The sequence below is a fragment of the Falco peregrinus genome, chromosome 5, assembly GCF_023634155.1.
Source record: "Falco peregrinus isolate bFalPer1 chromosome 5, bFalPer1.pri, whole genome shotgun sequence".
Taxonomy (NCBI): Eukaryota; Metazoa; Chordata; class Aves; order Falconiformes; family Falconidae; genus Falco; species Falco peregrinus.
The window spans coordinates 22,484,005-22,497,495 of NC_073725.1; the positions used below are offsets into that span (position 1 = coordinate 22,484,005).

The 13,491-nt window shown below is 44.7% G+C and overlaps 1 protein-coding gene across 9 annotated transcripts in view; it reads left to right on the forward strand.

Moving 5' to 3' along the window:
• LOC101920115 (dual specificity calcium/calmodulin-dependent 3',5'-cyclic nucleotide phosphodiesterase 1C) overlaps positions 1-13,491 on the forward strand; it is a 372,306-nt gene that overhangs the window by 296,440 nt on the left and 62,375 nt on the right. For all 9 annotated transcript variants that reach the window (XM_055805463.1, XM_055805455.1, XM_055805462.1 and 6 more), the window contains 3 exons: positions 816-956; positions 7,261-7,361; positions 9,072-9,200. In XM_055805463.1, the coding sequence (XP_055661438.1) occupies positions 816-956; positions 7,261-7,361; positions 9,072-9,200 (371 nt within the window). The remainder of the gene's footprint in view (positions 1-815; positions 957-7,260; positions 7,362-9,071; positions 9,201-13,491) is intronic.

Consider the following 13,491-nt stretch of genomic DNA (forward strand, 5'->3'; position numbering starts at 1 on the left):
GTCCCCACTGACATTGGTTGGCAAGGGTTTGCAGATCTCTGGCTGCTGTACTTCTTGAGGACCTGCCTGTGCTCAATGATAAATGTTTGAAGAAGGTCACTGGTCAGAACTGCATCCTCCCCTGCTGCTCCTCTAGCTATGGACATCTGAACGTTTAGGGTATTTGCCATTTGAGTAGATGAAACTGGAGAACCCATGTTGCCAATTCCCTCTGTTGAGCCTGCATAGTCTTCTGTCTAGAAATCCCCTGAACTGCATTTTCTCATATGTGTGCAGTTCTACTCTTGGAGTCAGAAAAGCACGGCAATCCCATAGGATGGGCAGGCTGGATTTTACTGTGAAGGTCTGATAAGTGATACTCCTTCTAGTAGAGTATCCCAGACTTCCTATATGATGTGTTTTGTTAGAAAATCTTGACTGTGAATGCTAAAGCAGAGATCTATTCCAGTGGGTTGTGAGGGGAACAGACAGATGCTTGTGGCCTAATTAGAAATATTTCTCCAGGGGCAATCAATCAAGTGCGCTCTGTTACTTTTAGTACTGTATGTGTCTTCCAGACAGCATCTGGTAGTATACTTGCGTGTATTTATGTGTGGGAATGATTCATCCATATTGTAATTAGGGATGGGAAAGCCAGTTTCAGGAAATAACCTGGATTCACTCCCTCTGTTGAGTGCCTGTTTCAGATGCGTTAGCGTATTATTTATTTGTGAAGTACAAACTGCTCTTTGGGACCTCTTATCAAAATGCTCCCCTCTGAATGCTAGCAGTTACAGGTGATTATTTAGTTTGTAATTCTGTGCTGTTTTCCTCAGATCCCCATTTCTGCCCTGGTGTCCTTTGTGGAAGCTCTGGAGGTTGGCTACAGCAAACACAAAAACCCTTATCACAACCTAATGCACGCCGCAGATGTGACACAGACGGTCCATTACCTCCTTTTCAAGACAGGCGTAGTGGTAAGTCTAGGACTTGGCATCGTGAATGTATAAAGAGATTACAACAGTTTTTACTCAATAAGGAGATTATGATTATCCACAGTAGAACCCGTTTGCACTATAGACAAACTTAATTTCATATGACTCTGCTCATGAAAGTAGAGACGTGGGATTATATAGAAATAGAAAACAGGTGAAGGTGACAATAACTTTTTTTAACAGTGGTCTAAAAGAGGATGAATGAGAAACCCAAGCTCAGGTTTTGACTCTGCTACAGGTCTCCTGGGAGATTCTGCCAACTCACTTCTGTTGGAATTCACTTCCCTGATGTGAAGAAGCAATTGTCTCAGCTTTCTTGTCACTTCAGGGAGCAAGGCAGTACCTCCAAAGGCCAGTTCCTTCCACTTATCTGAGGATGGCAGGAGCCATGCTCTGGAGGTGCTGAGCTTCATCCAGTCTCCACAGCAAGAGCAGCTGAACTGGCTTCCATAGAAACCTGCTGACAGCAATGACAGGAATGGGTCTTACACACAAAGACGTAGCGCACACTATGTTCCCACACTGGCTGTCAAGACAAACAACAGAAATAGTCTGAAGATGGATTAAAGAAATTGAAGGCAGACAGATTCTAGAGTGGTGCTGAGCCATTAGACTTTGTTTTCAGCTATGGCCCAGAAAGTTGCCTGAGGCTCTTACTGCAGCTCCTGCCTTCTTGAACGCTCCCCAGTTGTTGGAAGCTCCCCAACTGGGAAGTGTTGGAAGAGAAGGCTGAAGGAAACCCATGGTTACATGTGACTCAGCCCAACCAAATTCCCCCACTGTGCCCAGTGCCGCGAGTAATTTAGATGGGCTGTGGGAAATCACCATCAAAGCTGGCAGTCAGCATCCCTGGTGGTAATACTTGTGTCTTCCTCTGTATGTTGATGACACCTTTTTCTGTGCAGCTGGGTGAGGAAGCTGAAGAAATGCCACTGCCAGCGTGTACTGTGTGTGGTGGAGCACAGGGCAGAGAGGGGCGAGCTGATGAGGCATCGCGCAGCTCCTGCTGTGTCTTTGGGGCCGCTTTCAGGACGTAATTGAACCGTGCTTAGTCAGGAGCAAGCTTTTGTGCCTGTGGTCTGCCTTTCTGCAGTGCCTTGACTGCCACAGTAATGTTGCTTTCAGTTCTGAGGCCAGAGCTGGGTGCTCTCCCCTGAGGACTCAGCACGCTCCAGTGCCTCGGGTGAACGTGTGCCGGGTCTGCCGTGTGGAACGTGGGCTGCAGGTGTGAGTTGTAGCGTTTGCCAAAGACCGATGTGGAAGGAGGCAGGGCCTGCCTGTCTCTGGTGCCCGATTCTGCTTGAAGTTGTGTCAGTTGCTCCTGACTGCGTGTGAAGCAAAGAGGAGTTAGGTCAGGTTTGCAGCTTGTACAGACACATAGACAAAGCTTCCCGTGGGCCTGCAATGCAGATGGCAGTGTCTTTCCTGTCCTGGGGAGGCCAGGACGGGACACAGGAGCATGCATGCCCTCTCAAAAGTGCTAAAAGAAGAGTGTAGAGCTTTTTTGTTTATGAAACTGATTTTTATTGTGTGGTTTGTTTGGGTTTTTTTTTTAAATCGGATTTTATTGGGTTTATTTTTTTGTTGTTTGCTGTCCAATCTTGGCCAAAATTCTTTGTGTCAGAACTGAAGTTGCCTGCTTCTCCATGGGAGGAGCTGTCTGTCCATCTTGAATGTTTCCAGGGATGGGGCATCTGCCTTCTGTGCTGACGGGTTGTTGTTCTGTGCACGCTGCCAGGGTGGGTCTGGCTTCATGTTCACCCCCCCTGTATTTGGTACCTGAGGCGAGAGCTGGCTGAGGACAGCCACCCCCCGCTGTCCTGCTCATCCTCAGACTGCAAAAATGCCACCTGCAGGCCCCAGTAACCTGGGTGGTGCTCCAGGGGAGTCCAACAGTCTCTGGTGGTCCTGGGTCATTATGGGTGGTCCTCGGTGGTCCTGGGTCATCCTTGGCGATCCTCGGTGGTTCTGGCTTGTCCTTGGCAGTCCTCAATGGTCCTGGGTCAGCCTCGGTGTTCTTTCTCAGAGTTCTTTCTGCGATACTGCCAAGAATTAGAGGATACTGTTTCCTGCAGCAGACTCGTAAACCTGCAGAAGTGCGAGACTTTTGTCACACCTGTTTGTACCAAAGGGAAGTGAGATCCTCCTCTCCTCTAGACTAATCATCATGAGCTCTGCAAATGATAACTTCTTTTGAATAAAAGACCATAAACTCTGGGGAAGGAAAAAAGCTAATTATTGCTCTCTTTGCTTTGTAGCATTTTCTTGGAAATGCATCCATTTGTTTTGTTAGAATGGAAGACTGCTCCTTCCTCTTTCTTCCTGTAGGCATCGATATGCATCAATCCTTTTGTTTACATGCCAATGACTTGCCTTAGTAGCTACTTCTTCATATTTACTGTATGTTTGTGAAAGAGAATCATGCCTCATTACCCTTTCTTGTTTCCACCCTAGAAGCCAATACTTGTTCTTTCATGCCTTCTTCCCCCTCTATCCCGCACCCCCTATCAATGCAGAAAGTTGAAGGTTTGGTTCTGGATTGTTTTTATCAACCCTTTAGAAATGAAAAACATTCACATTTCCTCATTCTTTTCACCTGTGACAGTGTCCTGCTGCTTTCTCGATAGCTCGTGATGAATTTGTTCTTTAAAGCTAGCTCTCTGTTCCCAAAATGAAGTCCATCACAGACTAGTAAATGGTAATATCACTGCTTTGATGGAGATGGCATCCGTTCTCTGCGGGCTCTTTGCCATCTTGTTTGCAGCCTTGCAAGGTTGTAGCAGATAAAAGGGACTAAAAGGTTGCAATTACTTACTGCTATTTCCCTCCTGTTAGTCACAAGCCTATTTTGACTTTGTGCTACTTACACGGATTTATTTATTACCCACTATTCACAACGGTAATCCCAGTCTGTGTTCTGAGTGGTCTTCTGCAAATGCTGTTATGATATTTAATATCTCTCCTCAGGTGTATTACACCCTATTTGAAAAGCGCCATTTACCCAAACTTGTTCAGCCAGTGATGGTTTGGTAGCGCATGCAAGTTAGCACTTTTCCTGTACATGCCTTAAGGGGTAGAGGACCTCAGGCGCAGAGCTCGCAGCCTTACTGATGTTTTAAGATTTGGGTCATAACATGCTGTTGGAGTGGGACTTGTCAGATGGTGCCCTGAAGGTCTGAAGTGGATGCATCAGACTAGCTGAGCATGCCCCGTGGTAGTTCTGCGTGCATAATGTAGGTTTGCTCTGCCTGTTCCTGAGCGCTTTTGCCTGATTATTTTTCTGTCATTCACACGCTCACCTTTTGGGAAATGGCAGAACATGGTTGAGGAATGGAAGTCCAGATCTAGACTTGTATCTTGGAAACCCTAGTTCCATTTCTTTTCCATTGCAGTTGCCAGACGCTGTTGCTAGAATGTTGAAATCATGTTCTTTATCAGCTGTAAAGCATTCCTTATTCACAAGTCATGCCTGGAAACAGAAACATCACAGATTTCTCCACCATTAGTGCTGTCCATTCCTGTCCTGGACCAACTGTGTAGAAATGAGAAAATAATTTGGTTTGTGTGTCTGCTCATTTCTTGACCTTTCACACACCATACCCACCCCGAAAATTCAAGAGCTGCCTTGATTATGGTCAGTGGCATTGTGCGAAATATCTCTGGCCAATATTTTCAAATCGCATCTTTAATGTAAGGAGATCGTTTATACCGAGACTTGCTTAATTCGTAATTGATTGCGCAGAGGTGGCTGTGAATGGCAGGAGAAAGCTAGACAGGTCGCTGTGTACAGACCCCCCGTTACCTGTGCTTCCCCTGCACTGTGGTTAACAGGCCAGTGATGGTCCCTGAGCTGTAGTAGTTGTCTAGAATAGATTTATGAAACCATATTGCCTTTACTGGGCTTTGAATTAAAAGGCAGTTTGTACATGAATGTCTGTCAAGATGTTTGCAGCTTGACAGTGAACTGTTACAAAAATATTTGGCAGCCACTGTGGTAAAGGTTTTCTCTAAATTTAGTATGTTTAAGCATTTCATACAAATATTTACAGCATCTATAGTAGCCAGAACCTTTGTCTCTGATGCTCTTGATGTTAACAGCCCTCCTTGTGTGCTGCCAGTGGAAACCCAGATGTAAAATGATTGATTGACTCTGAGAAAAATGATTAAAAGCCTCTGAATCATTTAGAAATCTAAGTTAGAAGCGAGTTAAGCATTGAAAAATAAGGCTTCGACTAGGCAATTAGGAAAAAAAACACCCTCAGGACTTTCTCCAATGTGTCTATAAATGGTAAATAAATAGCAAGAAGTACATCTTGTGAGGTTTTGTGCCCCTTTTTCCTTATGATTCAGTCATTGCTGAAGACTGGAACGGAAGGATTAGAAGCTCTGTAGGAAGGACGGGCAGGGGAAGGGAGGAGGGGGCTTCACCCTCTAGGTCAGCAGCCAGCTCAAATGCATGGAGCTCCATCTGGGGCTGGATGGGGAGCGACAGGTGACATTATAGTGGGGGTCTGCTACAGGCCGTCCAACCAGGAAGACTGAGCAGGCGAAGCCCTCTATAGACAGGTACAAGCCACATGATGTTCATGAGCCCTGGTCCTCAGGGGGGACTTCAGCCACCCCGATATTTGTTGGAGAGGACAACACAGCAGGGCTCAGGCAATTCAGGACATTCTTGGACTGTGTTGACAATAACTTCCAAGTGATGGAGGAGCCAGTGAAGAGAGGTGCCATGCTGAACCTTGTTCTCACCAACATGGAGGGGCTGGTGGGGAATGTGAAGCTTAAGGGCAGCCTTGGCTGCAGTGACCACAAAATGGTGGTGTTCAAAATCCTTAGGGCAGCAAGGAGGGCACACAGCAAGATCACTGCCCTGGACTTCAGGAAAGCAGATTCTGGCCTCTTCAGGGATCTGCTTGGTAGAGTAGCATGAGAGCCCTGGCACGAAGAGGCACCAAGAAAGATGGTTAACATTCAAGGATCACCTCCTCCAAGCTCAGCTCATGGGGGAGCCCCTGTGAACCTCATGAAGTTCAACGAGGCCAAGTGCAAGGTCCTGCATCTGGGTTGGGGCAAGCCCTGCTATCAATACAGGCTGGGTGGAGAATGGGTTGAGAGCTCCGCTGAGGAGAAGGACTTGAGGGTGCTGGTGGATGAAAAGCTCAACATGACCCAACAATGTGCACTCGTAGCCAGAGGGCCAACCCTATTCTGGGCTGTATCGAAACAAATGTGGCCAGCAGGTCGAGGGAGGGGATTCTCCCCCTCTCTTCCACTGTGGTGAGACCCCACGTGGAGTACTGCGTTCAGCTCTGGAGCCACCAACATAAAAAGGACATGGACCTGTTGGAACGAGTCCATAGGAGGGCCATGAAGATGACCAGAAGGCTGGAGCTCCTCTCCTATGCAGACAGGCTGAGAGAGTTGGGGTTGTTCAGCCTGGAGAAGAGAAGGCTCTGGGGAGACCTACTGCAGCATTTCGATGCTTAAAGGGGGCTTATAAGAAAGACGAGGACAAACTTTTCAGCAGGGCCTGTTGAGATAGGACAAGGGGTACATGGTTTTAACCAAAAAAGGATAGATTTAGATTGGATATTAGGAAGACATTCTTTACTGTGAGGGTGGTGAGGCACTGGCACAGGCTGCCCAGAGAAGCTGTGGGTGCCCCATCCCTGGCAGTGTTCAAGGCCAGGCTGGATGGATGGGGCTTGGAGCAACCTGGGCTAGTGGACGGTGTCCCTGCCCATGGCAGGGGGGTTGGACCTAGATGACCGTTAAGGTCCTTTCTAACCCAAACCATTCTATGGTTCTATGGTTCTATGACTTTTAGCTACTGGAAGTTAGTGACATTCTTCTGTATTTGAGGCTCTGCTACAAAGGTCAGCTGAGCTGAAAGTACATACCGTGGTGGAACATGTGTACCTGCACATGTGTCATCAAGTTCCACTTGAAGAACCTTGATTGTCTTGAGGTTTTCCCCTCTCTCTTCCTCACACAGTGCTTTTTAAGAAGGGCACATGTTTCCCCTTGCTCTGCCTTAAGCCTTACTAGCTCCTGAAAACATTTTGCTGAAGCTCAGTTTATTTGGATGAAGCTTCAGGAAAAACACTGGTTTGGCTTTTGTGCATCAACCGCAGAAGTTTGCTTACAACAGCTGGCAGGCTGCAGGGGAAAGGCAATGATGTGCGGCATTGACTGTCAGCAGGGGATAGCTTGCCTTAAAGGACAAAAGCTTTAATGCCTGGGAAAATGACGGTTTATCTGATTGCTCTTAATCTCTTTTCAGCACTGGCTGACAGAGCTGGAGATCTTCGCTATGATCTTTGCAGCTGCCATCCATGACTATGAACACACTGGAACCACCAACAACTTTCATATCCAGACACGGTGAGGCCATTGTAAATCACGATGAAGGGCTGGGAAATGGAGGGAGGAACCTTTGGGGAATAACGGCACAGCCACCTAGGAAAGCACAGGAGCTTTTGCTTTGAAGTGTTACAGGAGGAAAGTTCACTGCCTTAGGTTGCATTTAGTTTTGTCTTGCTCAGCCATTTACAGTGGAATGCATGCATTCTAGCTTCCTGAGCATGATTTCATATTAATAATCAGGAAAAAGGAAGGTCCCAAAATGTTTCTGTGTAAAGCTGCCAAAGACAAGTTGCTGTACAGGGTGTCGTATTTTGATGGAGTTACAGTTTTGGAGGAGCTACTATAATTCAACAGGTTTTTTCTCATGGAATTTGAAGAATCAGATATCAACTACATAGATTAAGAACTTAACAATACCTGTATTTATCGGTGAACACCAATGCTACATGTACTATTTTCACTTGAGTGGAAAAGCACACCTGCAGCCAAAGTGTATGTTTACCGCTACCTGTTCAGGGACATCATTTTTTAGAGCTTTGTAAATTGCTAGACAGCAACTAGCTGTTCCCAGACTAGACCGAACCGCTGTATTTTTTTGAACTCAGAATCTTCTATAAGGCTTCTGGGTTGGTGGAAGAGAGAAGAAGATGAAGATGGCAGCAAAATTCCGAAGCATGCAAAGATTGTGAAGTCTGTGGTTGCAGCGATAACTGGGCATTTTGTTATTGTTACTTGTTATTTTGACAATGGGAGTGTACTGGTAGTGGTGACAAAATATGTAGATATCCTTGACTGACACCTGGGCATTTCTAAGATGCGTTGCATCTCACTCTAAGTAAGATACCTGGAGGATGTTAGCTGAATCATGCAGATAGATAAATGTTGCTAGGCTAAATCACACATGTGCTCAGGAAAGCTTGGGAATGGAATGTAGAAGGATGTTTCTGTTTCTCTTCTGGGCCAAGCCACACTCCACTTCTTACTTGCGCTTCACGCATGCAAGAATTAGGGATCTGCTGTATTTCCAAAATAGTAATTTCTGTGACACTGAAACCTTGGGGGTTTAAAGTGTCAGGAGGGAGAAGTATACACTGCTCTCTGGGAAGCAGAACTGAGTGGGGCCTGTAACAAACCATACTCACCCTCTGGTGCCATTAAGTTCCAGCAACACCTTTGTCTTCAGACCACCTCAGCCATCCATCAGTCTCAGCTCTGTGTCCTAGAGCTTAAACTAAGGCATGAAGTACCTTTGGCCTTACTCTGTTCCGCTGGCAATTGCCCTTCCAGACAGCGTAGCCGAGTGCACAGATGACAGAAAGCAGCTCAGTTCTATCTTGCCGACAGCCAGTTTGCTGTTCTGGAAACAATATTGGGACACAACTTGCAATTGCTTCCTTGGGTACCATCAGGCTTTATTATGAGAGCAACATGCACAAGAGCTGGAAAAGAACCTCATGATTCAGCTGTAAGTTTACGTATCTCTCGCAGCTCTCAGCATATTTTTTAAGTGTGTAACAGAGAGACTAGGTGAGTCTCGATTGATGAAATCAATTTTGTGTGAGTTTTGATCTTTACTTTTCTTTTACTGAATAACAGCAACGAACAAAGTATTACAAATGCTCTTAAAATACTCCTGTCCGTGCTATAGAACTAATTCTCTGTAGCTGATCAAAGGAAAAGGGACAGGGAAGAAACATAACCTTTCCTATGTTTTCTTTTAAATGCTAGGTCAGACTCAGCCATTCTATATAATGACCGGTCTGTGCTTGAAAATCACCACGTTAGTGCAGCGTATCGTCTTTTGCAAGATGATGAAGAGATGAATATTTTATCTAATCTCTCAAAGGATGACTGGAGGTAAAAATGAGCATGGTGGCTGCCTAGGGACCTTGCAGTATCGCCACGGACCGTTACTGCCTTGTTTGAATGGCAATATGCATTATTGTATATTACACATTGGTATTTGTATTGCTACCAAAAAAAAAGCTTTAGAAGGAGTTTGTCTTGCTTATTTCTGCTTTCAGTTTTCACCTCTGGTAGTGAGACCATACTTGGTGACGATGGATTATAATAGGAAATTGACTCCCCTCGAATTTCTAAGTCTGACAGAGACACCCTTCATACAGATCCATTTGTAACGGAGTGTAGAGCTAGCCTGCTGTTTGTCCATCCTGAAGCATAAATGTAACCTTTATCTACTTTGACACTCCATGCCTAGAAATTATAAATGAGTCTTAATGCAAAAAAGAACCCAGTCCAAAGAGCATAAATCAGTGTACTGTATATGCCAAGGTGATGTAAGAAGCTGTAATTTGAAATAAGCTTCATGCGACGTATGATTTCTGTGCCAAAATCAGCCCATGATTTGCTTTCTAATAGCAGACAGTTCAAACTGATGAGAGCTTTCTGTTTTTATGGGTGTTTTGAACTCCAGGGGGTGGTACTTTAAAAATAACCCAATGTGCTAGACAGGAAGAATCCTGCTCCGTGGGTCTTTCTCATGGGAGAGGAAGCAACTTGTGGGATCTTACGTGATGCATGGTGCCTCCTGCATAGGCTTAATTGTGACACAGTGCTGAGCAGGCAGTTCATTGGTTTTTTAATATTAACGTGGGGAAATGAGCCCTTCTCTGGGGCCTGGCTTTTAGCAAGCTGGTCAGTGAAGGCTCTGCTTTAGCCTGAAGTTCCTGTTTATTTTAACTTGTGGACAGTGATGTGATCCTATATCTGAACACCAGGAATACAACTCGGGAATTTGCATGGCTGATTTCAATCAATGTGAGGGTTGTGGAGGAGTGGCCTGAGAAATTCTTTCCCCCAGTATAGAAAATAGTCTCATGGTGGGCAGCAAGCAGGAACGGGAAAAAAAAAAAAAAATCTGCATTGAGGTGTTAAAAATCTAGTTTATTTTTTTAGCTACAGCTGGTAATGCCTTGTCAAATACTGGCAGCAAATTACTGCTTCCTTTTATGTTGGTGGGCGAAAAGCAAAGAACTAACTGACTAGAAAGAGCAGCCCTAGAGCCACTGTCTGCTGGGAACAGCGGAGCAGCTCATTGAGCGTGCTTCACTGTGTAGATACTCTCTTTAGGAAAATGGTCTGCTTTGGAGCTGTCAACTGTTTTTGCTTGAATCAAAGCTAGCTTCCGATATTTCTCATTGATTCTGTAGTGTCAGCATGTGTGTTCTGTTGAGGCCATATGTTTAGACCCAAAGTTTCAAAGATTAACCCATCCCTAAGAAACACTGTAACTGCCTGAGCGAAAATATGGAGTGGTTTGGTTTGCTGCGTTGTTCTCTCTCAAGTAGGGCTTTATTATTTTGTAGCTGTGAATCAAGCAGCACCTGCAGAATAAAGACTATTATCTGGATGTGCTCTAGCTCCAAAACTGTGGATTTTTGTGTGCTTTTGCTTTTGACTGCGACTTTGAAATCCCATAGGCAAATGTTTGGGAAGCACTGGAGACGTCAGCTGACTTTAGCTGGACCTGAGGTGTTGAGATAAAAACCAAGAAGCCCCGATTTCTTAGACTGGCACTCAAAAATAGGACCCTCAGTACTGCAGGATGCTTTGGGCAACTGTTGAAGTGTGTCCAAACTGAACTTGATTTTTGTAGGCATACCTGATAAATCTCTCTCAGCAAAAGGCCCCAGTGATAGTTTTTGGAAAGCAAATTCTGAAGTGCCTTTCTGAGCTGAACTCTCATTCCTTTTTTCACATTACTAGTAAGAGAAAATCTGATGGTCCGTGGGTTTTGAAATCCTAGATGCCTGTGTGGATTTTATTGCTTTTGTGTTATTCAGTCATTAATTAGGGAATGTATTTCCAGGAAAGAAATGTAGCAAAGTGGAGCTAGATTTTACGGTTGGAAAATAAATGGGCACAGCTTTCATAAGGGAAGCAGGTGAGACTGAAAGAGGTCTTTTGCGCTAAGTCAAGGAGAAAAGAGTTGGATGCTTACTAGTACTTAAACTACCTTTCTTCATTTAAGCAACCCTCTGTTGCTTGTTAAATATTTGAAAATCCGTTTGCTTGCCTCATGTCATTAATCCCATTTGTGGAAGTGATCAACAAGTAAATGAAGAAACTGTAACAAAAACGAATCCAAGCAAATTAAGAAAATTAACTGCCAAGTGAACAGATGCTTTCCAAGATACGGCTATAGAAGTCTCTTCTGGCAGTGTATTTCATTGTTAATAATTTCCATGCAGTTTATTGAAACAAAGTATGTTTAGCACAAGCCCTTTACCATCAAGTACAGGATTAAAAGGGCATCTGGAAAATGTTTAGCTCCTTAACTCTGTATTGGAGTACAGCTGTGGGAAGTGACCTTTAATGCAATACTGACTTTGTCTGTAAAGCTGCTTGGGGGTTTTGTCCCTCAAGTAATGCTGAGCCCTCCTTGTCAATCACTGTTACTCCTTTTGTGATTGTGGTGAGAAATCTGGAATGTTTTTTGACTGAATGGAGATGACTTTGGTGAAAGCCTTCTTTTGTACATAACAGTGTGTGCGTGGTTGCATAATCACACCCTGTACTTGTAAAAGTTCGTTTCTGCGCATCCAGGATGGGCACATGGATATTCTGAGTGTTACACCTTGAGTGAGAATCAGCCAATGAAAATGCTTCCTTGTAGTGTTTTCCCTATTTATTTCCATAAGAATAAAGTAACGAGACTTCAGGTGGATGAAATGAGCAAAGTGGCTCACTTCAAGAGATGTTACTGTTGGCTCCTAGCATAGAGATCAGGTGATCTCCAATGGCCTTTTCCCTGTCCCTTCCCCATGAGTGCGAGGGGAACAGTACAGCTCTGAGGTGAACACTGATACGGAGCAAAGACACATCCGACAAAGTATCCTACAAAATGATGTCAGGTTCTCTGAGGCAAGAAAGGTAAACCCATGAAGTAATTATTCTAAAGAGAAGAGAAAGGCATTTTCCAGAGAGATCAATGCAAGGCTTGGACGTGTTTACATGTAAAGTCAGCCAGAGTCTTATCATGGCAATCAGTAATAAAAATACCAGAAGACTGTGCTTGTGGGACTGTGCCACATAGCATGTTTACACATGAATCGTCTGCAGGACATCGGTTAGAAACAAAAAATCAAAGCTGCGACATTGGTCACTGGATGAGTTGTTGTTCGGCCTATGAGAATAATAAACCAAGACATTAACTTCAGGTTTCCCTCTTCTCCAGTTGCTTTTCCTGACCTGTTCCTTGACAGCCTGCTCTGTCTGCCTAATTGTTCATTTCCCTAATTCTGCAGCAGTTAACAAAGGGCATAGACAAGTTATCTTAGGCTTGATTTGCAAAGTTGATAACATTAACTTTTTCTCAGTGGTAAACTTCTCTGCGTGAGAATGTAATGTGTGACTGGCTCCTGGACTCTGGCCTTAAGGAATATGTATTGTACTATGAGAGAGGACATCTGGAAGTGTAGTAAGAAATATTCAAATCCATAATTACTCAGCCAAGCAGCACAGCCAGGTCTATAAAAAAGTCTATGAGTCCACGAGGGATCTTCTGTTGAGGGGACCTACAAGAAAACCCATTAGAAAGCCCTAGCAGAGCCGTGATATTCTTGGAAGTGATCACTTTGATGGGACAGTGTATTTGCTACCACAAACAGTGGTCTAAAAGAGGATGAATGAGAAACCCAAGCTCAGGTTTTGACTCTGCTACAGGTCTCCTGGGAGATTCTGCCAACTCACTTCTGTTGGAATTCACTTCCCTGATGTGAAGAAGCAATTGTCTCAGCTTTCTTGTCACTTCAGGGAGCAAGGCAGTACCTCCAAAGGCCAGTTCCTTCCACTTATCTGAGGATGGCAGGAGCCATGCTCTGGAGGTGCTGAGCTTCATCCAGTCTCCACAGCAAGAGCAGCTGAACTGGCTTCCATAGAAACCTGCTGACAGCAATGACAGGAATGGGTCTTACACACAAAGACGTAGCGCACACTATGTTCCCACACTGGCTGTCAAGACAAACAACAGAAATAGTCTGAAGATGGATTAAAGAAATTGAAGGCAGACAGATTCTAGAGTGGTGCTGAGCCATTAGACTTTGTTTTCAGCTATGGCCCAGAAAGTTGCCTGAGGCTCTTACTGCAGCTCCTGCCTTCTTGAACGCTCCCCAGTTGTTGGAAGCTC